Genomic DNA, 25,833 nt, shown 5'->3' on the forward strand with positions numbered 1-25,833 from the left:
TTCTTGCGTGTTCATTGGAGAGCGTGTGCTTTAGCGGCCACACGCCACCTTCTGTGCTATAATCCGATTCACCACTAGGTAGCGCTCAGCAATGTGGAGAGTCTCTTCGAAAAGTCTGTGGATTTGGATTGTATTTTTTTCGCGTGTGTTTTTGCATGTGCTTGAGTTTGTTTGTTTTTGATTTTTTTTGTAACTTGGTAAGAAAAAACGGACATGCTCTAAAATTCATACACGCTGTACAGTCAAATCTACACTTTTTTCCTGTTTTTTTTAAAGCTTGTAGTACATCGAAAGAAAGGGGAAGGGAGAGAAAGGGCCAAGCTGGGAAGAGAAGATTAAATGAGGAAAGGAAAGTAGTAATTTTAAGAAAGGCAAGATTTTTGACTATGAAATCTGCAAACTAAAATTCTTGAAAATGTGCCAATTGGAATTTGAATAAACATCTTTAAGTGTTTACGTTATATTTTCCAACATTGGTTTTGAGGCAATTTTTTTACATGTAATTTCCTCAGAGAAATAACTGTAAAAATTCCCCAAAAATAGATTTTACAATATTTTGTAAAATCGGCGAAGTTTGAATAAACAAGTGTTTATGTTATTTTTGTCCAAAATTGTTTTTGAGGCATTTTTTTAAAATTCCCATGGAGGAAAAAACTGCAAAAAATCCTCAAAAATAGATTTTGCAATATTTTGCTCTAATAAAATAATACTACTTGAAAAGATCCATATTCTAATGTGCTTGTTCCTTAAAATAAAAGTTAAATTAAAACTTTTTAACCTTCCAATGGCAACTCTATCTCCTCCTAGCATGGCCCTAATGTGCTATTTTATATGAAATATTAAAACAACTAACCAATGTAAATAAAACAACATAAAAATCTCCATCCCCAACATCGTTTGTGTCCGTAACATTATTCTTTGTATATATATATCTATATATTTATATATATTTATAAGCTGATTTTTTGTGTCATTTGCATAATAGGAACGCAAAATATCAACTAAAATATATCAAAACAACGCAACTCCGATAGTTTGGGATTAAACGAAGAAGAAGCGTCCAGACATCTGACGACTGAATTCAAGATTTTTTTTTTCGTTTTTTCCGCCCGGCGTGCACGCTCATGATCACGTGCATTCACTCAAAAAGTTTGGGGTTAACCATCCATAAGCAATTCTCTAAATTGGCCCAGGTTGCAGGAATGAGATCCTTTTAGCAATTAGCATTTCCTCCATCTGTTTTGGTCCTTGCCGGTTTTGTTTAAAACATCCTTTTTGTTCCCAAAAAGAAGCAACATAGTGGGGCGGAGACGTTAGGGAGTTAGGAGTTGGTGGTGGGGGTGAAAAAAACAAATTAAACGACACCAAGGAGGTCCGTTCGGAGCCTCATTTGCTTTCCGGGTCACGTGTAGGTCGGATTTTCATCTCGGAGAATTTGAGGGAATACTGCCAGCCGGTCCACGCCGACCACTCGATGCCATCGGCGTAGGACGTATGCTGACCGCGTAGGTATTGGCCGTTGAGGTTGGATGTGTGGCAGTTACGGTACCACCAGGCGCCATGGTAGAAGGAGGCGCAGTTGTTCTCCGAGTGGTCGTTGTCGCGGTCCTTGGTGGTGAACTTCATGCCGTTGTGCTTCAGGAGCGAGTCGCCTGTAGCGGGCCCGGGAGAGGGAAGGGATTGGCGACATGACGAAGGGATGGAAGGGGCGGTGATAGACAAATAGTGGTAGTGACAGAAACAGAAGTAATTAGCGTCAATTCCTGGCTTGGAGACGCCATTTTTTTGTCTGATTGGAACCCCGTGGATAACAGTTCTTTGAGGATTTAAGGGGTTTTTTTTACAGGCTGGTGGGCTTTTGAAATGTGGGGAGGGATCCTGATTGGGTTTCGAAAGTGCCAATATTCAGTTATTGGATTTTTTTGCAGAAATGTTGGTCACCAGAAATTTGCTGGTGAATTTGATGGTAGATGGAAATGGAGGATGTTCTGGGGTTTGGAAGGCCAGTTGGCCAAGCTAGTTGAAGTGGGAGAGGTGGTTGGATGAGATGGATGAAGTTATTTGAATTGACAGCAGAAGGATGAGAGGAGTCGTGCGATTGGATGTTGATAGGTGGATTGGTTTGGGTTCCATTGCTGTTTTCCAGTTAGAATGTTAAGCTGATAGTAGGTAGCATAACATATGCTTTATTTGGGAGCTGTTTAGTCAACTCACGAGAGAAAAGAATCAGTGACTAATTGAAATTATTGTTTGAGGCAGTCTTAGTTGATGGAAATTGAAGCGGAAAAAGAACAAGACAAGAATTTGATGGAGAAAATGAGAGATGAGATGAAAGTGGCATTGTTGGGATTTTTGCAATTGTGAATTACCCCCTCAAACCAAGTTATTTAATGTTACTTTTTAAAAAAAAGAATTTGCAGTTTCACAAACTTACCTCATGACAGTAATAGTAAAAAAATGGATTGTTTAACATCACTAACGCAAATTAAGTTAAGTGTTTGAGTTCAGTACCTGCATTTCCCGAGTAGTCGCCCACGGTTAAAGGGTAGCCGTCATCATCGGGGTCAACGGAGAAGAGTCCAACCCCGAAGGTGCCGTATTGGGCGTACGCTGTACCATTCTCAAAGTCCTCCAAATCAATTCGTAGTTCATAGTTGCCCTGAATGGACAAAGCGTGGATTTGCTTGAGACCTGTTGGTGAAAAAATAATACAGAAATTAGATGGAAAAAGACATTCAAAACAGAATACAGAACAAACAGTAATTTAAAGTTAAACATAACTGAATAGTACTTTAATACTCGCCCATAAGGCAAATCTGTCTGAAATGTGGCATATGTAGAACTGGTTACTAGCCAATCACAAACTTTCAAAGTTGGTAGCTACCTTTAAAATCATCCAATGGTTTAAACTCTTCCAAAAACTTTTTGGGGCACTGTACTTATGGTCCCTCAAGTACAATCTGGTCCCATGTACCACACTGAGCTAATTAAAATATACACACTAACCTTTTCAAGCATAAAAAAGTTCTAGTTATATTCTGCAACTATAAAAGTCAAGCAACAAGGGTACAAAAGTAAAAGTCACAAGTCCAAAGCAATATACCCTGAATATATATTTTTTTCATTTTTACACAGAGACTATAACAATACAAAGTTACCTCTACTTACGAAAAAACCTCAATGGAAACTTTTACTAAAATCCAAGTTACAAATCCAACTACAGAATGAGTTATGATTGAGTATTATAACTTCTGAATATGTTAAAATCTAAATAAATCCCATCTCCCCATCCACAAAACTCATTTATATCAGGTTGACATTTGTTAGTTTTGACTGAATGAATGATGATGTTTGCTTTCCATCCAATGTGGTGGGTGGATTGTCACTGCCATACCACATAAACTGAGATTTTTTTTGACAGGTTTCTCTGGGTAGAGCGAAGAAGAAAAACAACAACCGAAGGCTTCACCGCTGTACGTCAAACGACCTTTTTAATTGTTACTCACTCTTGAAAATTGAGGGTGTCAAGACACAGACGCTAGAAAAGCTTTCCCAAGCACCTGCTGCGTTAGGAGTGATGTTTCCCAGGCCGGGTACGTCTCTCACGGCTTGATCAAAGACGCCGGCGGAGACACACGGCGGGTCTCTCAAACACAACATCCGACAGTAGGGGGGACACAAATAATGCCCTCGTGCTGAGAGATTTCAAGAGTTTGAGGTGCGCTTTAAGCTGAGATACGACACCTTTACTTTAGGATTCGCCGAGTCCTTTCACGGTGATAGGAGGCTTTAACTGTTGTCAAAATGTGAAGAGCTTTCACTTTAACAGATACTCCTGGAAAATAATGTGGTAATATTGCAGATAATGATGACAAAATGTGACTTAGGGGAAAATTTACTTTATGTTTTAGGTCAAATTAAAATGCAGAGTATAGATGTATATACATTTCCTGATTTTCCCCCCTTTTAAATTAGTAATTGTATTTTTAATCATTTTTTTCTGTGTTTTTGGTTTAAAAATCAGTTTGGAAAATGTAAAATTATATATAAAAAAGCTAAGGCAAAAAAAATATTTTAGATCTAGAAAAAACAGATTTTTCAGGGCTTTTAATCCAGTTCTTTTAATCCATTTATTTAATAAAAAATCTAAATATTATATCTAAAATGGTACAAATGTGTGGCCACTTCCTATTCATAGTTGACATCCCAATTAAAATAGACATTAAGCACCAAAACTATTCTCAAAATCTCATCCCACAAAAACACATCAAAACCCAACAATGCTAAAAATCCCCAAGTCCGAACTTTTAGATTACAATTCATAGCTCATAATTTAGTTTCCATCCGACTATTATGTTTACTCAGTCAAGATCATAAAGCAGCATCACCCATCTCCACAAATTAACACACAAACCTCGAAAATATCTATTGCAAACTTCAGCATCCATCTTGGAGCAACACCAATGGCTAAATAACCCACTGAGCCTTCCTATTTCAAAATATCTTTTTGCATTTAATAAGCGTGAAGGCCATCTCTAGCCTGCATGAGTTGATATATATATTTTTTCTGTTGTTTTTTCCAGTTTTCTATTTGTGACATCGCTAAAAAGCCGATCCCCGATGGAGCAATCTCATTCGGGGGTGTTAATTCAGCAAGCAAAATACCTGGAAATCCTTCTCATGCGAGTACGTTTTGAACAATAGCATTTAATTAAAAGGGAGGTACACCTGAGCGTTTAGATTGCGAAGGGGGAGACGTGCGTGCTGCTACTTTGCTTGTGTTGCTCTTTAATTATTCCAAATTAGAGTCGAGCAGGGGATTCTCTGGGGCTTTAATTAGAGACAGAATTAAAGTTATGTAAATACACTCTCACAGTTTTATAAATAGTATTGCGTGTGCATGTGTTTATGTGCATCTAGATTATCATTATTATTATTTTTTTGGGGGTGGTTTTCCTGAAATCAAAAATGCCCGTAAGTCTTTTGAAGTTTTTCAAATGACTCCACAGGGTGGCGCTCCCCTGAGGCGGATGGCGCAGCGATGCTTTTAGTTTTTTTTTTCAAAGGAGAACAATTTCTAACTATTTCTGTTCTCAATGTGGCATTTATTTATTTAGTGAGGACTCAAAATCTGACACCCGCGTTTTGATTCCATGTTTTTTTGTGGGAAAACTTTTGTGGGGTGACATAAGAAGATAATACAAATTGTAAAAGAAATTATTTACATGACTTGGAGTAGCAGGAACTGAAAAAATGATGTTGTAGTTGTCATAAATATGATAATATGCTCGTTAGAATATTTTAGGGTAAATACGGATATTGTTTTTTATCAAATAATTCTTGAAAGTATTGAATTTTCAAAAGTGTAAACATTTAAATACAATGTAATAGTATTTTTTGTATTGAAACTAATTATTACCTGCACATATGTCAATCCTTTATGAGCTTAATTGAAATATAATTATAATTCTATTTTAGATTTAAACTAGAAGCGCACAAAAAACTCAAATATATCAATTTACTTATTTAAAGTAAAAATAACTTGAACTAATAGCAATACATATCTCATATTTTTAGTCTATTTAAATGTACATACTGCATATTCATTACAGTATTAAAATCCATCAAGTGAAATAACATAAAAATAAATAATGGAGTCATTTTAAAGAAAATAAAAAGGACCAAATAGTATGAAAAATGTGCCATCTAAATCCTTTTGTTAAAATCTTATGTTAAAATATTATCATAAGACACCCACCAAGACTTAAAAAAAAAAATAGGCCGGTATTAAATTTAGAAGCGCTCCACATGGGAGCAAAGCATTGTTCCGTCTATAAAAGATGATGTATATCTGCAATTATATCCTTAAAGTGGGTCACAATGATCCATAACTTCTTTTCCACAGCTGAGCTTCTTTTTCAACAGGAGGGACAAATTTAGCTTATTTGGAAAACCAAAGGACTCATTAGTCATTTACTACTATTGAAATGCCATAACGCAAAAAGTTCACGCTTTAATGGAGACTTAAGCTATCATAGACTAAAAAAAAAAATAATAATCAACGACTTGGCTATTTTGTTTCCAGACTTTTAACTAAATTTCAATTATTGCGCATTATCAGTGCACAATTTTTACATATTTGCGAATCAATACCTGCATTTTAGTGCCTTATTCGAGCTCCTTCAAATACATAGTGGTGTGGATGCCGTACTAGTATAAATAAGGTAAAAACAAAGTCATGTTAAGCCAGACGATCCCCCAAATTCACCACAGGAATGATTACACTTTTCAGAGTCGGTCGTGACATTTCTCCCAGTTAATTATTCATCATGCTTTTTCCCCTCTGTTGCCTGGGGGGTAGCTCTGAGACGACTCGACAGGAGAGAAGCAGCTCCCATCTTTGCATCATCATAACTCAAGCTTTTGTGTTTTTTTTTCTAAGTTCCCCCGCCTTCCTCCCCCAAACACTTTCACTTCCTTTCTTTGACTTCATATCTATGTGAAGCTTTACTTCCATCGTGGTTGGAGAATATTTGCAAATGTGGCCAAGTTAGCCTCTATTTTTTCACAGCATGTATACTCGGACGTTTGGTCGCCCGGACGTTTGACAACATGACAGAGTTTACTGTTGAAACCAGCTCACAAAATTATATTCATGAGAGTTTAATATATATAAATATCTACTGATGAAACCAGCTGTCAAAATTATCTTCACCAGGGCGACCAAACATCCAGGCAACCAAACGTCCGGGTGACCAAACGTCCGGGTGACCAAACGTCCTGGCAACCAAACGTCCGGGCAACCAAACGTCCGGGCGACCAAAAGTCCTAGTGGAAAATAGAAAATATTTGTATATATTTTTTAGATTTTACAAAATTATTTTTGAACTAAAACACGAAAAAAAGAATTAAAAAAAGTCTACAGTTTCCTGCATTGAATTGAAAATGTTCAACTAACTTCTCGGCCATTTTCAAATCCCACTTTAATCATTTCCTGCAGACCAATAAAAAAAATGAATTAAGTATCAAACCGTGACTTTTAGCGTCGCCATGCAAATGTTAACTCCTCACCCACTTTGAATATGTTCCGGGAAAAGTACAACAAGGTTGTACTTCTTAAAGTTCACTTCCCGTTTCCTTAGCCAGGGGGTAAGGGTGCATAGCCTGGGGGGGGCGGAGCCTACTTAGTTCCTTGCCGTCAAACGTCATCCGCTTTGAAGGGTAAAGCAAAAAAAAGCTTTGCTATTGTCGTTTCGAGCCAACCTGACATGAAAAGGAAAGAAGAAAAGAACAGACAGGTGCGCGCTGAACTGTGACACCCTAAGACCCCACCGCCGCCGCCGCCGCCGTCCTGTTCCCGAAGGCGCCGGTGACATTTGGCGGGACAAAGAAAGAAAGAAAATAATTGTCTGATTCTGTCACATCTTTCTTTTTGTCCCTCCATGGTGGATCCCCACCAAAAAGCCTGCCTGTTGGTTATCGAGGCCATCCCCTCTTTTAAATCTCCGGGGGGGACGTAGCAAGAGAGGAAGGAGGTTTTAGAAAACTCGCATTTTTTTGTTTATTTGGGTTTACTTTGCCGGTGTATGTTATTTGAGTGGTAAATAGGACAAGTGGAAAATAAAACAACATCTTGATCCCATGAGGGCGGCTGGAGTTTTGATGGAAATGACTGAATACCAAACGAGGTGTAATTTTCTTTCTGCTTGGGAAGAAGAAGAACGTTCCTGTGTATTTTATGGCGTAGTGGTTGGGTATTCGCTTCTTCCCCAGGCGGAGTCTAACTTGGGAATAATTATTGCGGGAGTGTTTGTTCACTTTGCCCACAGCGCCCTCATTACGCATCTTAGGAGCAATGTTGCATCCAGTTTTGAAATACTTACTTTTTTTTTTGTTGGAATATATTATATAAAGAGCTACTTTTTGTTGGGAGTATTACTGCAAAAAAAATGGTGATGACATTTGACGATTAGTTTTGTTTACCCCTTGGTCAAAGGGATTTAAAGACGTCGATTTTTAAAAGCTGTTATTTCAATTTCCTGTAGCGGTAAACAGATGAATGGCAGATAATGACTTTGTATTTCAAAAGATATACAAACAGAAAGCTTTTTGACATTGTAAATTGCGGATACAACAATACAGAGGAAACAAACATATTTGACAGGAAAAGCAGAATACCATGGTAACTAGAAAGAACCATATTGTTGCTATTATAATTTGCATTTTAACTCAAAATAAGCATTTTGTCATCCCCAAGAAACCTAGACTTGCAGACCAGGATCATACGAGGATACATGACTTCCTTAAATCTCTTAAGACCTCCATTGGGTAAAGTTAGGGTCGCCGGTCTTTTGGTCGTCAGTCTTTTGGTCCCTTTTGGTCCCCGGTCTTTTGGTCGCCAGTCAAATGTACTTAGATATTAAACAGTACTTAGTTATTAAACAGTACTTAGATATTAAATAGTACTTAGATATTAAAGAGTACTTAAATATTAAAGAGTACTTAGATATGAAACAGTACTTAGATATGAAACAGTACTTAGATATTAAACAGTACTTAGATATTAAACAGTACTTAAATGGGGAATAGTTGCTACCAATATTTCCTCAAATTGTTCATATATCTGGGCATACAGACCTGAACAGACTGAGGACCACTTTGAGCAACATCATAAGTACTTTCTATGGCTACACACCAGGACGAGTACACAAGTGCATGTCTACTACCCACAAAGAAGAACTACAACTATAAAAATTCATATTTGAAAAACATACTTGATAAAACTTGCTTAGAACTGAAAAACCAGGACCTGGACCAGATCCTCCAGTGCTCTCCAATGTTTCCTGATAAGACCACAAATCATAACTCAGTAACTTTACAGCACCCTTAACTTTACTCATGGATAAAGCAACACGGGTGTTGAATCTTTCCAGGACCAGCTCAGTTTCCACTGAACTTTAGTTGGCTCAACTCCCTCCTCTGCTCCCGCCAGCTGTCACTTGGCCCAGCATTACCTCCCAGCACTCATTCCAAATGAATGAATGCCGGCACGCTCGGTCGCTTGTTGACGCTGACGGTGTGAGCTCAGAGACAACTACAAGCGAGGGAAACAAGTGCGCCGCCTGTATCGACTGGTATCACATATTCAACTTTCAAATATCTACATAACAACTACACTGTATACACCTTAACTGTATTTTACAATATCTCTACAAATTAAGTAGTCTTTAATACCATACACACAAACAATTATTTAGTATCTAGTTAAAAAAAAGCCACATTAGGTTTTAAAGTGTCCATAAAACTATTTTTGCAATGAAATGGAATACTATCAAGTGTGTTTTTTTGCAGGCAGATTCCTTCCTTCACTGTATCTAAACCAGTTTTATTACCCATCCAGGAAAAGAGATACCATTCATGATTTGTGAGAGTGTCTCAACCATGGAAGAGAAATACAAAGTCGTTTGGATTCAACACCAAACACCAACCTGCATGAATGTCTTCTCAGGGAACCACAACAGTCAGATTGTGATCGATTCCATTCTACTTCTTCATGCGGTAAGAAAATAGACCTGTTACTCTCCCCCCATAGTTTGTCAGTTCTACTTTTACCACGAATAGTCTTACTTCTTCTTCAATACAAAGAGAAACAATTCTTTTCACAGCACCTACCACATTTAATAGGGATCCCCAAGGATTATGTTTTCCTTAATAATGGCTAGTGTCATACATATTGGCACTTGTTAATGATTTAGCAACACAACAACAAATTTCGACTTTATCACCACATTGCCCACCCACGACATCCATTTTCCTGCCCTGTCATCAATGACGTCAAGCATGAAACATAAAATAATGCTATGCGGATAATTTAACACTGAGGAGACAGTAGTAAAAATTGTTTTTAAAAAAAGCCAACGTGATGACACATTAACTGGAATGATAGACGAGGTGTGCTTTTTAATTACGATACTTTCACCAAGATGGTTATGTTATGTGATTGTAAAATCCAAAAACATTAACTCCATTAACTTTGGAACATAGTATTCCTTGCTAGTTTGACTACAGTGAGATCTTTCTAATGTAAAATGTGTGATGGTGGTTGTAAAATGAATTTTGGGAAGCAGATTAATTTAATACTTATTTACTTAGAAAGTATGGGATTGATTTTAAGACTGTGGAAATAATATTATATGGTGTACTGATAAAAAAAAGGTGAATGTGTCAAGTTACATGTACTTTAAATGTAAAAATATACCATGAAAGATGATGATGGTGTTGTGACTACATGGTTGTATGTTATGCTGCTTCATGAACTGGACAACTTAGCGGGATTGGTGGTTTTGGAAAGGAATTATGGAGTTCACCATCATCAAATCATAATTTGGTGTCTATTTTTACCAGTCTTGATTTTCAAATTAGAATTTCTGAATCTTCTTTAATATTCATGATACTTCAAATTTAAGAATCTTTACCATTTAAGACGCACAGCTCAGAACAATCATAGGAATCCACGTTCCGATGAAAGAAGACCTTGTACACGACACGACTGACAGATACGAGATCAGACCTACTTGTAACCGATGGACACTTGCATTTAATTTGCCGCCCTGAGGGGTTTGACCTTGCTTTTGCGAGAGTGTGTGAACTGACAACCCTACTCCCCTTCAAGAAAAAAATAGACAGGGGAGCTTGACAGAATGCAGATGAGATAAGAACCCATGAGGACGCTGGACAACAGGAACCAAAAGAAAGCCTTGGAGCCATCTGTTTGATATTCTGATTTCAGTTTTTTTGTTTTCTTTTTAAATGTTACAAGAATCCAGATCGAACAAGTGTCTAAAGGGAGCCTGGAGCAGTATTAGCTTGACAAGACATGGCTACGTGTTCATCACTAATTAACCGCCAGGCATCATCTTACAAAAGCCTTAAAGTTTTAGAAATAATGAATAATAAATAGTAATAACTATTGATGACAACTCCTTTTAAATATTTCATTTTCATGCCACTACGGCACAATCAAAGCATCAGAAAAAACAACTATTATTGATTAATAATTCAAGTCGCCCATGTTAAGGTATGACCTAATAAGCATATAGGCATGTTTAAGACTTAAACATGTTTTTTTGACAGGTTTTAACGCCCGGAGATGCATTAAATATTTTATAATCATGAATCTCAGTGCTGTGAGACAGATTTTTTTTTAATGGAGTGTACATGTTGATCATGGCTTCTTAAAGAGACACTGAACAAAACGTTCTTAATAGCCTGTATCGTAAGTTAACAGTCTGGAACATTTTAAAAATAACTCTGTTATGAGCACTTCTCTGTTTAAGACTTTTAGCCATTAGAGGTCTAAAGAGGCAGTCCGTCAGTCTGAAAGCTATAAGCAATTGGGATGTAAAATATGCAGAGTACTGCTACTACTACATTTTCGGCTTTTCCCGAGAGGGGTCGCCAACGGCAATCAAATTTGTCACGCATTTCTTTGCATAGTGTTACAAATATTACTATGTTTTAATGGAAGCCCATTCAAAGTAACCATTAGCAATGTAATGTATTGATATCCATAATATGCAGAGTACTACTACTACTACATTTTCGGCTTTTCCCGAGAGGGGTCGCCAACGGCAATCAATTTTGTCACGCATTTCTTTGCATAGTGTTACAAATATTACTATGTTTTAATGGAAGCCCATTCAAAGTAACCATTAGCAATGTAATGTATTGATACTGACATCATGTTAATGTGTTGCATTCACGTAGTTTGTTTTGTTTAGATAAAGTTCCCATTAAAAATAACAATTAAGAAAAACCGAGTGGCATATAATCTACATACAGGTTTAAAAGCGAGAATTTAATTGATATTTTGAGAGATAAGCAGAACCAAATGTTCTTTCATTAGCAGCCTAATCATCAAATCTTAAAATTGCTCCCTCTAAAAACGCCTACTTCTAGTATATTTCCTTTCATTCGACTTTGCCATTCTTTAGCCATGTTAAAACAAGTCTGACTTCAGCTTTAGTGTGTGGGGGAAATAGGTAAGCGATAAGGGGTATCAAATGAAGCACTCAGGCTTTGTGGAGAGCTGGGTTAGACTTTTCTCCACTCCCTCATACATAGCGAAATGGCGAGCCAATTGTAGCAAATGGTGTCTATCTACCGTCCGCCGCGGCAATCTGGAGCAGATGGAGTGTCTGCCACGGCTGTGATTGGGCCGACCCTCGCGAGGTATGACCGAGACGGGGTGAGGCATGGCGTTGTCAACGCCGTGGCCGATTGGCACGGGCCGGAAACCCCACTACTAGAGGCTTTCATCACTGGGCAGGAATGACGGCGGTGAATAATTGATGCAATTGGAATGGCGGATTGAAAACACTTAGGTGCTCTCTGAATAATAGATTACAAAGGGGGATTGCAGTTCTCTCTTCTTGGTCATGCAATCATGCTATCATATCACTTGCAGAAAACTCCATCACGTGGAGTTTTTTATTAACTTATCGGCAGCCATTGTCGGGGAAGGATGTTCGAAAAATTGGTGCTCGGACGTTTAGATATCTAAATATGTTTAGATATGTAGTAAGTTTAATATCTAAGTACTGTTTAATATCTAAGAAAGATAGTTTAATATCTAAGAAACATAGTTTAATGTCTAAGTATAGTTTAATATGTAAGTACTGTTTAAAATCTAAGTACTGTTTAAAATCTAAGTACTGTTTAACATCTATTACTGTTTAACATCTAAGTACTGTTTACAATCTAAGTACTGTTTACAATCTAAGTACTGTTTACAATCTAAGTACTGTTTACAATCTTTGTACTGTTTAATATCTAAGTACTGTTTAATATCTAAGTACTGTTTAATTTCTAAGTACTGTTTAATATCTAAGTACTGTTTAATATCTAAGTACTGTTTAATATCTAAGTACTGCTTAAAATATAAGTACTGTTTAATATCTAAGTACTGTTTAATATCTAAGTACTGTTTAATATCTAAGTACTGTTTAAAATCTAAGTACTGTTTAAAATCTAAGTACTGTTTAACATCTAATTACTGTTTAAAATCTAAGTACTGTTAAATATCTAAGTACTGTTTAATATCTAAGTACTGTTTAATATCTAAGTACTGTTTAATATCTAAGTACTGTTTAATATCTAAGTACTGCTTAAAATATAAGTACTTTTTAATATCTAAGTACTGTCTAATATCTAAGTACTGTTAAATATCTAAGTACTGTTTAATATCTAAGTACATTTGACCGGCGACCAAATGGGACCAAAAGACCAGCGACCAAACGTCCGGTCACGGAAGAATTAGAAATGGTCGGAAGTGATTATTAGGTTGGAATAAATTACGTCACTCAGGTATTGAAATTGAGAGCTCATTTTGAAAAATAATTTTTTGGCCAAGTGATTGTGGATTTTTTTATGGTTTTGTGACAAAAGCCAAGAGCGCAGGAAAGAATTGAGGCTCTTAAAGCAAGGTAATTACCTGCTTGGCTTCTCCGCCGCAATCATATATCGGCACTATTGTGGAAACTTCCGCCAACACAGACGTGTTCTATCGAAACGCACAAATGGCTATTCGGAAAATGATTGGCAATATAGAATGAAATGCACAAAAGGAAAGTGTGATCATTAGAGGTGGTTGACGTTTCAGATGTGGCAATAAATTACCCAAACAGCGGATGTCTCCGTTTTAACTGATTGGGAAACAGGACACAAAGTTCTTGGGAGAGATAGTGGCATTATTGTTAAAAAAATATAAAGTGCACTGCCGTTTATACAAACAAAAACAAAATCTTGGTTAAACAACAGTTTTTCAAATTACTGAAAAAATTATCTTTTCGCAATGGCTTACTTGATCACAACTTGATGGATATTAAATTTCCTGATTTTCCTCCTTTTAAATCAATAATTGTACTTTTTTAATACATTGTTTTCTGTCTTTAGTTCAAAAATCATTCTGTAAAATGTAAAAATATTTTTTTTAAAAAGCTAAAATAAACATTGTTTTAGATCTAAAAAAAAACTGAAAATTCAGGGCTTTTAATCCAGTTCTTTTAATCTATTTATTAAAAAAAAAATCTAAATATTATATCTAAAATGGTCCAGCCTACATGAAATCAAGTTGACATTAAACCAACTCTTTCTTTAAGGTATAAAACTTCAAACTATACTATTTTTAGCACATAGGTTTTTGGGAATTCCTCCTGAATCACTGTAGTTCCAACAAATCTGCTACTTGATATGCATAACATCCAGTAATAACACAGAATAATCATATGACAGATCTATTTGCTGCGCCCACCTGCGTTCACCTGCGGGTGACCCCTAAAGTCGGCAAAAAGCTCTTTTGCTCTCACTTTCTGCCCACACAGTCGGCCCCTGCGCCTCATTTGCCTTTTGGCTTTCTACCCCGAAGCCCCCCTGCCGCTTGTGCATAATTACTAACCACCGCGGATGCAGTTTAATTCCGTACTCCAAACTCAGAGTGCCACGATAAAGTGTTTCGCCGAGAGTGTTTGCCACAGGCTGCGTTTGACTAAAAAAGACGTATACCACGATTGCAGTACGCCGTCTGTAGAGTTTATACTTAGCGACAGATACGTTAACTTGTAGTAGAGAATTTGTTGGGTCAGAAACGTGAGCATGCAAGTAATTCCCATGAATCCAAAAATTCAACAAAAACAAAAGAAATACGAGTCTCAATTCTACCATGGACATAAAGAGGTCACGCTAGTCCAAAGGGTCGCGAGCAGCAGGGGAAAGTGTTCCATTAAAAAGAAGCGGCGAGGCACAGCCACCTCCGTTTTTACGGCTACGGCGAAGGACTCCCATTGGCCGTGGAAGGGAGAAGGTCGCCTATATAATATACGAGAAAGGTTGACACTCCAAAAGGGAGGTGCTGCCAGTTGAAAGCTGACTTTACTGGAGGCCTGTGCAGTGGCCAGTGGCTTTTAAAAAGCAAGGAACCCGAATACATATTTTGCGGGAAACAAATTTCAATGCCACTTGAAAGCAAATATAAATCATGCAGATCATGCTTGCTATTTATAGAGAGAGAGAGAGAAAGATAGATATCCATACACATAGTATATACATGCCCAAATGCCCCAATATACACCGGCCCATAAATACATATACATATATGCACATATATACACATATATACACATATACACATATATATACATATATGCACATATATACATATATGCACATATATACACATATACACATATATATACATATATGCACATATTTACACATATACACATATATACACATATATACACACATATACATATATATATATACACATACATATATATACATATATACATTAAATACATATATATATATACATATATACATTAAATACATATATATACATATATACACACATATATATATACATATATACACATATTTATATATACACATATATATATATCTGTATATATGTATATACACACATGTATATACATATATTTTTGCAGTTTTGCATTGGGATTAATTTATTTTATACTCTTTTATTATACAATTTTTTTGCACTGAGGGAGTGGATAGCATGTCTGGCTTGGTGTTTAATCCCTGACCTATGTTGGTTTTCTTTGGGTACTTCTTTTTAGATCCAGAAAAACATTAATATACACGTTTAGTATGATCGTGAATGTGAAAGATGGTTTGTCGATATATACCCTTGCGATTGGCTGGCAACAAGTCCGGGATATACCCCGCCTCTGGCAACCCAGTGACCCCTGTGAGGATTACTGATATGGAAAATGAAGTAATTCAAAGTAGTGTTAAAAAAATAAAAAATAAAAGTGAATCATGGCAGATATCGACTCTAAAGGGACATCTTTGGAAATTGGTCATGCATTTAGTGGAATGACGCAGGAGCACAATGGAGCAGAAAAAAATAAACTCAAGTGTCCTTTTGTGTATTACACGCAAGTATTGCTGTTGCAGGGCGACTGTAAAAAAAGCAAAATCAGTTGTAGTAAGAGCCATAATGCTGACAAATGTGGTTGATTGGCGGCGGGCAAACAAAACACATGTAAGTCCTTATGGATTGTCATTATGGCAAAAAAAGTAAAAAGAATTATAATGTGCCTACTCGAGTGTTTAATGAGCCAGCTGTAGCAAGCATGAAGCGAGACCTCATCAAATTCATTTGATACACAACAGCTTTCGCCCGAGGACGTGAGATACACCAGCGGATATTATGGATGGATTGCGACGTTGTCAGGGAAAGAAACCTGTGAAAAAAAACAGCCTCCAACTATCAACTTTCTCTCAAAATCTAAAAAGAGAAATAAAATGCTCAGAAGACATGTTATTGCTTTAACTGTTTAAAATGAAGTTGAGTAAATAAACAATTGATAACTAAAATAATTGGTACAATCTTTCTGATTAGGCCAAAGCAACTTTGATTCATTTTTCTACACGCAATCCATCCAATTAATCCAAATGACCCATAGATAATAATAATAATAATAGTATTTTTAATTACTCTCTTTTCTTTCAGCTCTATTACTATGGTGCTCGGACGTTTGGTCGCCGGTCTTTTGGTGACAGAGACTGTTGAAACCAGCTCTCAAAATTATATTCATGAGAGAAATTTTAATATCTAAATACTGTTGAGAAGTGTAGATATTTAGATATCAAACTCTTTCATCAATATACTTTTGAGAGCTAGTTTAACAGTACTTAGATATTAAACAGTATTGCAATATTTAACAGTACTTAGATATTAAACAGTACTTAGATATTAAACATTACTTAGATATTAAACAGAACTTATATATTAACAGTACTTAGATATTAAAAGTACTTAGATATTAACAGTACTTAGAAATGAAACAGTACTTAGAAATGAAACAGTACTTAGATATGAAACAGTACTTAGATATGAAACAGTACTTAGATATGAAACAGTACTTATATATTAACAGTACTTAGATATTAAAAGTACTTAGATATTAACAGTACTTAGAAATGAAACAGTACTTATATATTAACAGTACTTAGATATGAAACAGTACTTAGATATGAACAGTACTTAGATATGAAACATTACTTAAATATGAAACAGTACTTAGATATGAAACAGTACTTAGATATTAACAGTACTTAGATATGAAACAGTACTTATATATTAACAGTACTTAGATATGAAACAATACTTAGATATTAAACTCTCTTCCTTAGATATTAAAACTCTCTCTCATGAATATAATTTCAAGAGCTGGCTTCAACAGTAAACTTTTTTGTAAATTTTTTCAGGATGAACTGGCAAGGAACTCTCTGAACCAATCCCACTAACCAAACAGACTTCAACGGCCAATCGGTTCCAAACCGGGCTCAAATGGACGACCAATCATAGCTTTGATTGAGAGTCTTGGTCTTCAATGGCTCCTCCAAAAGCTTCATCAACAGGCTTCAACAGAAAGCTAAATCGTTGTACCCACTTCTCCAGATGACTGATGACCTTTAACTAACGGTCCTCGTAAAGCTCTTCAACTCGATGGACAACTCGTCGCAGAATGTCGATGGATTCCGTTTAAACGCTTCTCACTCGATGGTTTTAGACTCCGTAGAGTACACCACGTGAAAATTGCTTTCATGGTTTGCACTTGAAAAGCTCCCCCCGGTGCGCTGTGAGTTTATCTATCCATTGGACTACCCCGAACCCATGGGGAAAGCATCTCACCGTCGGGGGAATCAACGGCGACAGGACGCGCTTGAAGGTTGCCGTATTGATGTCGGCGTTTTAAAGAAAATCTGTTTCTCTGGGCCCTCTGAGCTCTTTCCATTAACGCGTCAGCTATTTTTGCTCACCGCAGGCATTTGTCCTCATTTTTTTTTTCTAACCAAGTGTTTACATCCCCAGTCAGGCTTGACTGGTCCGATAAGCCAAAATGGAAGAAGAAGAATGCCATCTGGACTTTGTGGAAATGAAGGAACATTGCCAGGGAGTTATCGACGAAAGTTGACATAATAACCTTATTCATCTGAATGGATGGTTAAAATAAATGCATTTGCTAAAAGATATGTACAGAGTCGCTAATATTTCATATTACCAAACCATATGCATAATAGAATCGCTTTGGATTTGAGATTAGTTCATTTTTGAAGATTTGACTGAATGTCTGCCTTTTACTAAGTCGATTATGAAGGAATTATTTCAAACTTTACCTGTTTTTTTGCGGCATTTTCAGTGACAGGCAAACAATGCAAACAATTACATGACTACAACCCACCCTTCTAAATTAAATCTATTTTTCAGGCTGTAAAGAATGCCTTTTTTTGTTGTTTTACAGAAACGATGCTTAGGTGAGAGCTAAAAACCGCTGCGCTGGAGAAAATTGAGAAAATGATGGATACGGTGAGATGAAATCCTCAACAAATGGTGCTCTTCAAAAAAAAGAAAGAAAATGAAAATGTAATAGCCATTTCTGTTTATGCTTCCCAGTGGGAGCATCTTTCAAACGAATAACACGAAAGGCATGAAAATTTTGACATTTCTACAAATATTGCCAATCATGATCTGAAGCAAGACAAAAAAAACTGTACAAAAATGCTCTACTAATTAGCCATGTACGATGATATCATTCATATTTGTTGTTTTAGTAAAAATGCTCAAAATTAATTGTCATGGAGTCATTTTTCATGTAGCCACCATCATTTTGGAACTGGTCTGGACTGGCCTCAAGGCTAAAGAGAAGGCAATTTGTAGAGGAGTGCAATATGTAGAGAAAAAAATAGAAGGGATGTTTCTTCAGAGGTGGCGGGCTAATAACACTTGAGCATTATTTGTCTGCAGGCGGAAGCTTGCAATGACTCGCTCTCTTTCTGGCGTGCTCTCTCCAGATTCAATCCATTTTTCATTTTTTTTTTTTTTTGCCCCCAGGGCAATCGATGACGAGACAAAAGTGCACCCTAGGTGAGCCACAAAAGGCTACAAGTGGAACTTGGCCGCTGGGCTCCTTTGGCTTCTGTGTACTCATAGCGGGAAAGCTGGGTAACCCTCGGTGCTTTTGCCGGGATATAGGCGGCTTCCCGTCGTGTCTGTTGTTTTCAATTGCAAGTGCCAGCGTTTAGCAGCCGCAAATCCACAGAAATAACAAGAGACTAGCAGGCAAAAAAATAAATAGTGGAGAAGATTTGAACCCAGAAGGCAACCTTTTGGATTTCTTGCTTACTGGGAAAGGTTGATGAGGGGTGTTAAAAGAGAAGTGCTGTATAGGGGGCATATTCGAACAAGATCCAGAAAGGTTGAATCACGGCAACAGGTTAGATTTACTGTTGAAACCAGCTCTCAAAATTATATTAATGAGAGAGAGATTAATATCTAAGTACTGTTTAATATCTAAGTACTGTTTAATATCTAAGTACTGTTTAATATCTAAGTACTGTTTAATATATAAGTACTGTTTAATATCTAAGTACTGTTTAATATTTAAGTACTGTTTAAAATCTAAGTACTGTTTAATATCTAAGTACTGTTTAATATCTAAGTACTGTGTAATATCCAAGTACTGTTTAATATCTAAGTACTGTTTAATATCTAAGTACTGTTTAATATCTAAGTACTGTTTAATATCTAAGTACAGTTTAATATCTAAGTACAGTTTAATATCTAAGTACTGTTTAATATCTAAGTACTGTTTAATATCTAAGTACTGTTTAATATCTAAGTACTGTTTAATATTTAAGTACTGTTTAATATCTAAGAACTGTTTAATATCCAAATACTGTTTAATATCCAAGTACTGTTTAATATCTAAGTACTGTTTAATATCTAAGTATTTTTTAATATCTAAGTACTGTTTAATATCTAAATTATGTTTAATATCTAAAAACTGTTGAAACCAACTCTCAAAAGCATATTAATGAGAGAGTTTAATATCTAAATAGCTACTGTTCTGAAGAGTACTTAAATATTAAACTCTCTCATGAATATAATTTTGAGAGCTGGTTTCAACAGTAAACTCTCGGTCACCATTTGACCGGGGACCAAAAGTCCAAGTACCTTGTTCAGCCTATAAAAGATGTCTTAGCTTTCCAATAAATCGGGTCTTGCCTCCTGTCCATTTTGTTCAAAGTCCAATAATTGAAATCGACAACCAATGCCTAAAAGAATCTCCCTGAACTTAGGGACAACTTCTTTAGTTACACACAACTCTATGATAGTCCTTGTCCACAATTCGGACCCTGTCATCCACAAAAGACTCCCCCTGCTGTTGATTCTGGCCCTGAAGAAGCCACCCTATGATTACAAAGCAGTTTCTAAATCAGAAGAATAGTTATCTCTTTAAATTGTCCATCGGTTATTGTAATTGGTTCTCTCGCCATAAGAATGAGTCATACTCTTGCCTCAGTTGTTATTTTAGTTGGAGGCTATTTGCCCAAAATCTCTCCGGGCTAACACGCTCCATTCCAAACATTAGGTCTGCTCTGCCTTGCGAGGGCAAGTTCCCCGGGGGCGCATTGCACTCCTAAAGTGTTCGAGAGAGTGCTTTTTATCTCCAGCGCCGATGAGAGACGACGTCTTTCACGTCCGGGAATTTTGGACTTGAAACTGCGAGTGTTTACGTCACTGAAACCAAACTTCTTCTTCTTCAGGTTGCATTTGCGCTTCTAAAGTGATTTGCGGTTAAGATGAGAGGTTTCAAAGATGCACACAAATAATATGGTCACAACAGTGAAAGCTCATTAAAATGCAGAGGCTGAAGCTGAATATACTTCCTAGCAAATGATTATCTTTTTGGGCAAAATGGGGACAGCTGTGTCTTTGAAAGGAAAAAATTCAGAGTTGGTAGAAAGTATCTTTAACGTGAAGTTTGGGGAAGTAAGTAAGTTGTTATTGTTGGGGGTTTTTTTGTGTTTTGACCTTGTCTGAAAGACATCCGAAGAACCTGGGGGGAAAGTCACAGCTTGAACTGGACTGACTGCAGAGGAGGAGAGCTTACTAGATTTTTTTCTGAAGCCTTCGTTTTGATAGGTTTTAGGGAATAGGCTTCTAAGAAAAGGACACCCAGGGCAAATTCCAATAAGAACGAATATTTACTGGAAAAAACAATGAAGTGAAAGGATGATAATCATTCTTAGTGCATTTCTTAGCATTGGACAAAATATTATATCCGAGAAGAGACTGAGAAAAACCAAAAGAAATCTAGGACATTTTGTATTTTACAATCAAAAAGCTTAAAAAAAAGACCAACCACTGTTACACTATGAAAAACTTTCTCCAATACGAAGCTAAGGACCCAAGTGAGAATTTTATCTATAAAAGCACAGTGTGATATCTTCGCACAACCTCAATTTTGAGAATCGTTGTTACGCTTAAAAATCAAATTGAGGAAAAACCACCTACTATTTTCTCAGCATGGCAAATTTGATTCAACAAAAAAAACTACGGGCTACATTTTATGTTACCCCCCTTCAGTACATTTTGAACTATTTCCACTTACCTTGATCTTGAGCTTATCTACGTTCCCATATCTCAGCATGACACATTTTTATCCAATAGGAGACTATGGGCTGTGTTACCTATCAACTACTATACACTAAGATCATTTTATAACCATTTAAATTCTGGGGCAGGACTATTTCAGTTAAAAATTGGCTATAAATGAACACCATCACAAATTGAGATGAATTTTATCCAACAGGAGACTAAGGCTAATATCCTGAGAACCAATATGACCAAGTGTAGCGTTGTGGGACTTACCAAGCCAGTGTTCACCGGTGATTTTCCCAAATCCTTCGCGGTAGGACTCCCAAGCCCGGAAGAAGCTAACCGAGCCGTCCTCCCTACGCTGGATTACCTACACAGGACAAGACAAAAGCGAGACAGGGTGGGTTAGCAAATGAGATGGAGATCCATCTAGTATTTTATCCTATCTCTGTGATGACTCCTTCAAAGCCCTCTACTGTTGGCTAGAGCTCATGGCAGGGAGAAGATGGGAAAGAAGCCAGAAAATAAAGAAGTACGTAGCCAAAAGGACATCAATTAAATCACGATCGAATTGGAGTGAAGTTCAGAGTGTACCCTGTGAAAATTATTCTCCACGCTTGAGGAGAGCAGGGCTGAAAAAATACAGCTGGTTTAGTTTTATCTGGTTTTGCAGAAGAGAGACAAGTGGAATACATAAACCAAGGGTTTCAGACTTTCTTTAACGTCTACTGGATTAAAAGCCCTGAATATTACATTTTTTATAGATCTAAGACTAAGTTTGTTTTAGCTTTTTATGTATTTTTAGATTTGACAGAATGATTTTTAAACTAAAAACAGAAAGAAATGACTAAAAAATTACAATTATTGATTTAAAAGGAGGAAAATCAGGAAATGTAATATACATATATACTTTTCATTTTAATTTGATCCTAAAACAGAAAGTCACTCATGATTTACTTTCCTGGGCCACAAAAAATGATGCGGTGGGCCATATTTGGCCCCTGGGCCGCCACTTTGACCCCACATATCTATTAAAAAGGATATTTCATCCGGCGGCAAATGCGTGCAAGTCGAAAATCATTCACTAGATCTTTTATTGCAATATATTTCATATCAACATCAGCTTTTTATACCTAATCATTCTAACATGGTAAATTGGCTGATATGACTCAACAACAACTGGCCAGATAAAGCCAGTTTTACCCAATTATTGCACTGTATTCGTTTCTGTTCAACCCACTGACCAATCACGCTACATTGAGTGTTCGCATGCACAATTCCTTTTCTACCGTGACATGTTTTCTTTAGCAAAGTTGTTTTCAGTCCAGAAGGCGCAAATATCCTGTTTTTTGTGTTGACAGATTGAGTCGTCCTCTAAATTGAATTCAGTTGACAGCGTGAGTGATGGAGCAACAGTGAACAATGCACCGCATCAAAGGATAGCCAGAGTTTCGCCCAGTTTTTTCTTAGTTTTTTTTCCTTCCTGTTGCTGCCCCCATTTTTTTCTATTGTCTTGATCGGGCTCTTATTCGGCATTGACCTACTTTTTGTCAACAATTGCTCTGATTGGGGTCTTCTGTAACATTTTTTTGTGAGGAAAAACGTAGACTGTAAAGTTAGGAGAAGTTTATCATTTCTGGTATGCAAAAAAAAAAATTTAAACTCACAAAGCGGAATAAATAATATCAAATGCATGGTTGAACTGAATGGAAATTCCGTGTCAATGTCAAGAGCAACCCTTGGAAAATAGCTTGAAAGTTTTCAGAGGTCACCTCAAGCAGTTCTATGGCCGTCTAAGTCAACTGCCGAGCTTTCGGGCGGAGCTGCAGGTTAAAGTGCCTTCGACCGGCTTCCCTCGCCTTCAATATCCGCCGTCCTTATGTGACCGGCAAGTTCTTTTCTCCAGTCTAATTACAAGGCGACCTTGGAGGTCACAATTTCCCCATCTTTGGCGACAGGACAATTATTGCTATCCTTTCCAGGCAAGAATAAAAAACTAGATGGATTCAAGTGTTTTGTTCTTCATCTTATGTAGAGATCGCAAGGATTTATACAGAGATATTTTTTTTTTTTAATGGTTTCATTCATTCAATTTGCAGGCCGCTTTAACCATTTTAGATATAACATTTAGATTTTTTTTTAATAAATGGATTAAAAGAACTGTGTTAAAATCCATGAATATTCATTTTTTATATATCTAAAACAATATTTATGTGAGCTTTTTTTAATATATGATTTTTAAACTAAAAACATTAAAAAATGAATAAAAAAATGACAATTATTGATTTAAAAGGGGGAAAATCAGGGAATGTAATATACATCTATACTCTTCATTTTAATTTTATCCTAAAACAAAAAGTTGGCACTCATGATTTACTTTCCCGGGCCACACAAAATGATGCGGGGGGCTGAGATTTGGCCCCTGGGCCGCCACTTTGACACATGTTTCCTAGACTCAACACCAGCCAATCAAAAGACATTTATAATAGTTTGTTATGCATCATTGGAAGACCAAGAAAAATATAAACAAAGTAAAATGAAGTAATTCCTGGTCTGCTAGTTTTTACTATAGTTTCTGTACTTCCTAATAATCAACTAAAGTATACAGAAAATGTATTAATAGACACTGAAAATGTCCATCATAGTTTCATTCCATTGAAAGTCTCTTCAGGCCTCTATCAAGCGCCATTTACGAAGTCAAGGGTTTCTACACCGTAAACATATTTTCCGTAATTTTCAACTCAAGCCGGGACTCAGACAGGCTGAGTTTTTCCTCTCGTCTAAAATATTCGCAGTACCCTGAATCTCCCAGCTAAAAATGTCTCATGTTGACACCGTTTAAAGCATAAAAGGCGGTATGTCACCGAGCGCCAATGTTTGCACAAGACATCAAAACACAACCCCCTGCCGTTTCACTAGCTACCAAAATCCTCACATCCTCACCGTTTAGCCAGAGGGCAACAGGTGATCAAAGTTGTGTCAATGTCGAGGTGAAATACATCTTACTCAGTTGTTGGCAGGAAGTAAATCCTATTGCCCATACTGTAAATACTATTTAGACCTGCAAAATATATCTAAATAAGCAAACCTTCAGTTCTGTTTACATAGTTTTGATTCCTTATTTCTGTTCACTGCTAGTTTGAATGAAAGATCAATATTTTCACCTCCCATAGAGTTATATATAAAAAAAAAATAGCAATCAAGGATGAATCTGGGCCATTCGCAAGCTCTTTTCGTATAGTGCCCCGTCTCCATTTTGCAGTTCAATCTCCTTCTCTGTGTGTGCAGCGCTTAGGTATTAAATTCTTTATACATGCTGTTCTACATGCTCCACAAAGCCTAAACAACCCAATTTCACCGCAGAATTACCTCTCGGGTTGTCTGCTTAGCGACCTATTCAGACATCAGAAAGAAAACTGTCAATATAGACACTTTAAAGCTGGTGGCAATCGGCTAGGAAATTTGGGAAAATAGATGCAAGAATAAAAGGGAAAATGGCAGCTAAAATTGAGGCTCAGAGCTAAGACGTTCTATATTTTAATAGCTGAAGTTACAACTTGTTCTTCCATATTTTTTTCATAGTGTGGTTGGGCCTGTAACATATTGCTTGTTTTAATTTTTATATTTTTCTGTACTGATGTTGTTTATGTTAAGATGGAGAGATCAGTAAACATTTTGGTTGTTTTCCAGTTTTTTTTATTGGAATAACTGTTCATATGTTTTGTTAAAACACACCTATTTACTCTATTTTCTTCTTTTTATTGTTACTACTATAGCGTATGTTTGTTTTTGGGACTCTGGTCAAATAAATTTAAAGATAATCCATTGTAAGAGAAAGTAGTTATTGCCTAAATGCACTATTATGAAGTTTTCAACTTACTATAACATAGTTCCTTGGCACTATCATCCCTAAAATGGCAAAAAAAAACTATCAAATACAGGGAAAATGTTACCTATAAAATGTTGTACTTGTTAATTTGTGAGTAGCAAATATTAAAATACTACTATTAAAAGGTACCCTATTTTCACAACTATAAGGCACACTTAAAAGTCTTAATTTTTCTCCAAAATAGACAGGGCGCCTTATAATCCAGTTCTTTAAAATATGGAAAACAAATTCAAATGTGTCATTCATTGACGGTGCGCCTTTAAATGTGGTGCGCCTTCTATACTCGTGAAAATATGATAATAAAATTGGCAAAAACATTAAAATTGTAACTCTTAATTTGACCTCAATTTAGTCTCAGCATTCTTTTCCATATGATTAGAAAATGTAGCAACATTTCCCTGACGTGACCCTTTAATAGAGAAGGTTAAGTTTAACATTCTTAACTTCCCCAAATGCAAAAAAAAAACTGGATTTA

The 25,833-nt window shown here is 36.5% G+C and overlaps 1 protein-coding gene across 2 annotated transcripts in view; it reads right to left on the reverse strand.

Annotated features, from left to right (window-relative positions):
- Positions 1-756: 756 nt before the first annotated feature.
- fibcd1b (fibrinogen C domain containing 1b) overlaps positions 757-25,833 on the reverse strand; it is a 65,163-nt gene continuing 40,086 nt past the window's right edge. For both annotated transcript variants that reach the window (XM_077738121.1, XM_077738120.1), the window contains 3 exons: positions 21,743-21,839; positions 2,512-2,691; positions 757-1,652 (listed from right to left, as the gene is read on the reverse strand). In XM_077738121.1, coding sequence (XP_077594247.1) covers positions 1,387-1,652; positions 2,512-2,691; positions 21,743-21,839 — 543 coding nt within the window. In that variant the 3' untranslated portion in view covers positions 757-1,386. The remainder of the gene's footprint in view (positions 1,653-2,511; positions 2,692-21,742; positions 21,840-25,833) is intronic.

Source organism: Stigmatopora nigra, chromosome 17 (assembly GCF_051989575.1).
Source record: "Stigmatopora nigra isolate UIUO_SnigA chromosome 17, RoL_Snig_1.1, whole genome shotgun sequence".
Lineage (NCBI taxonomy): Eukaryota > Metazoa > Chordata > Actinopteri > Syngnathiformes > Syngnathidae > Stigmatopora > Stigmatopora nigra.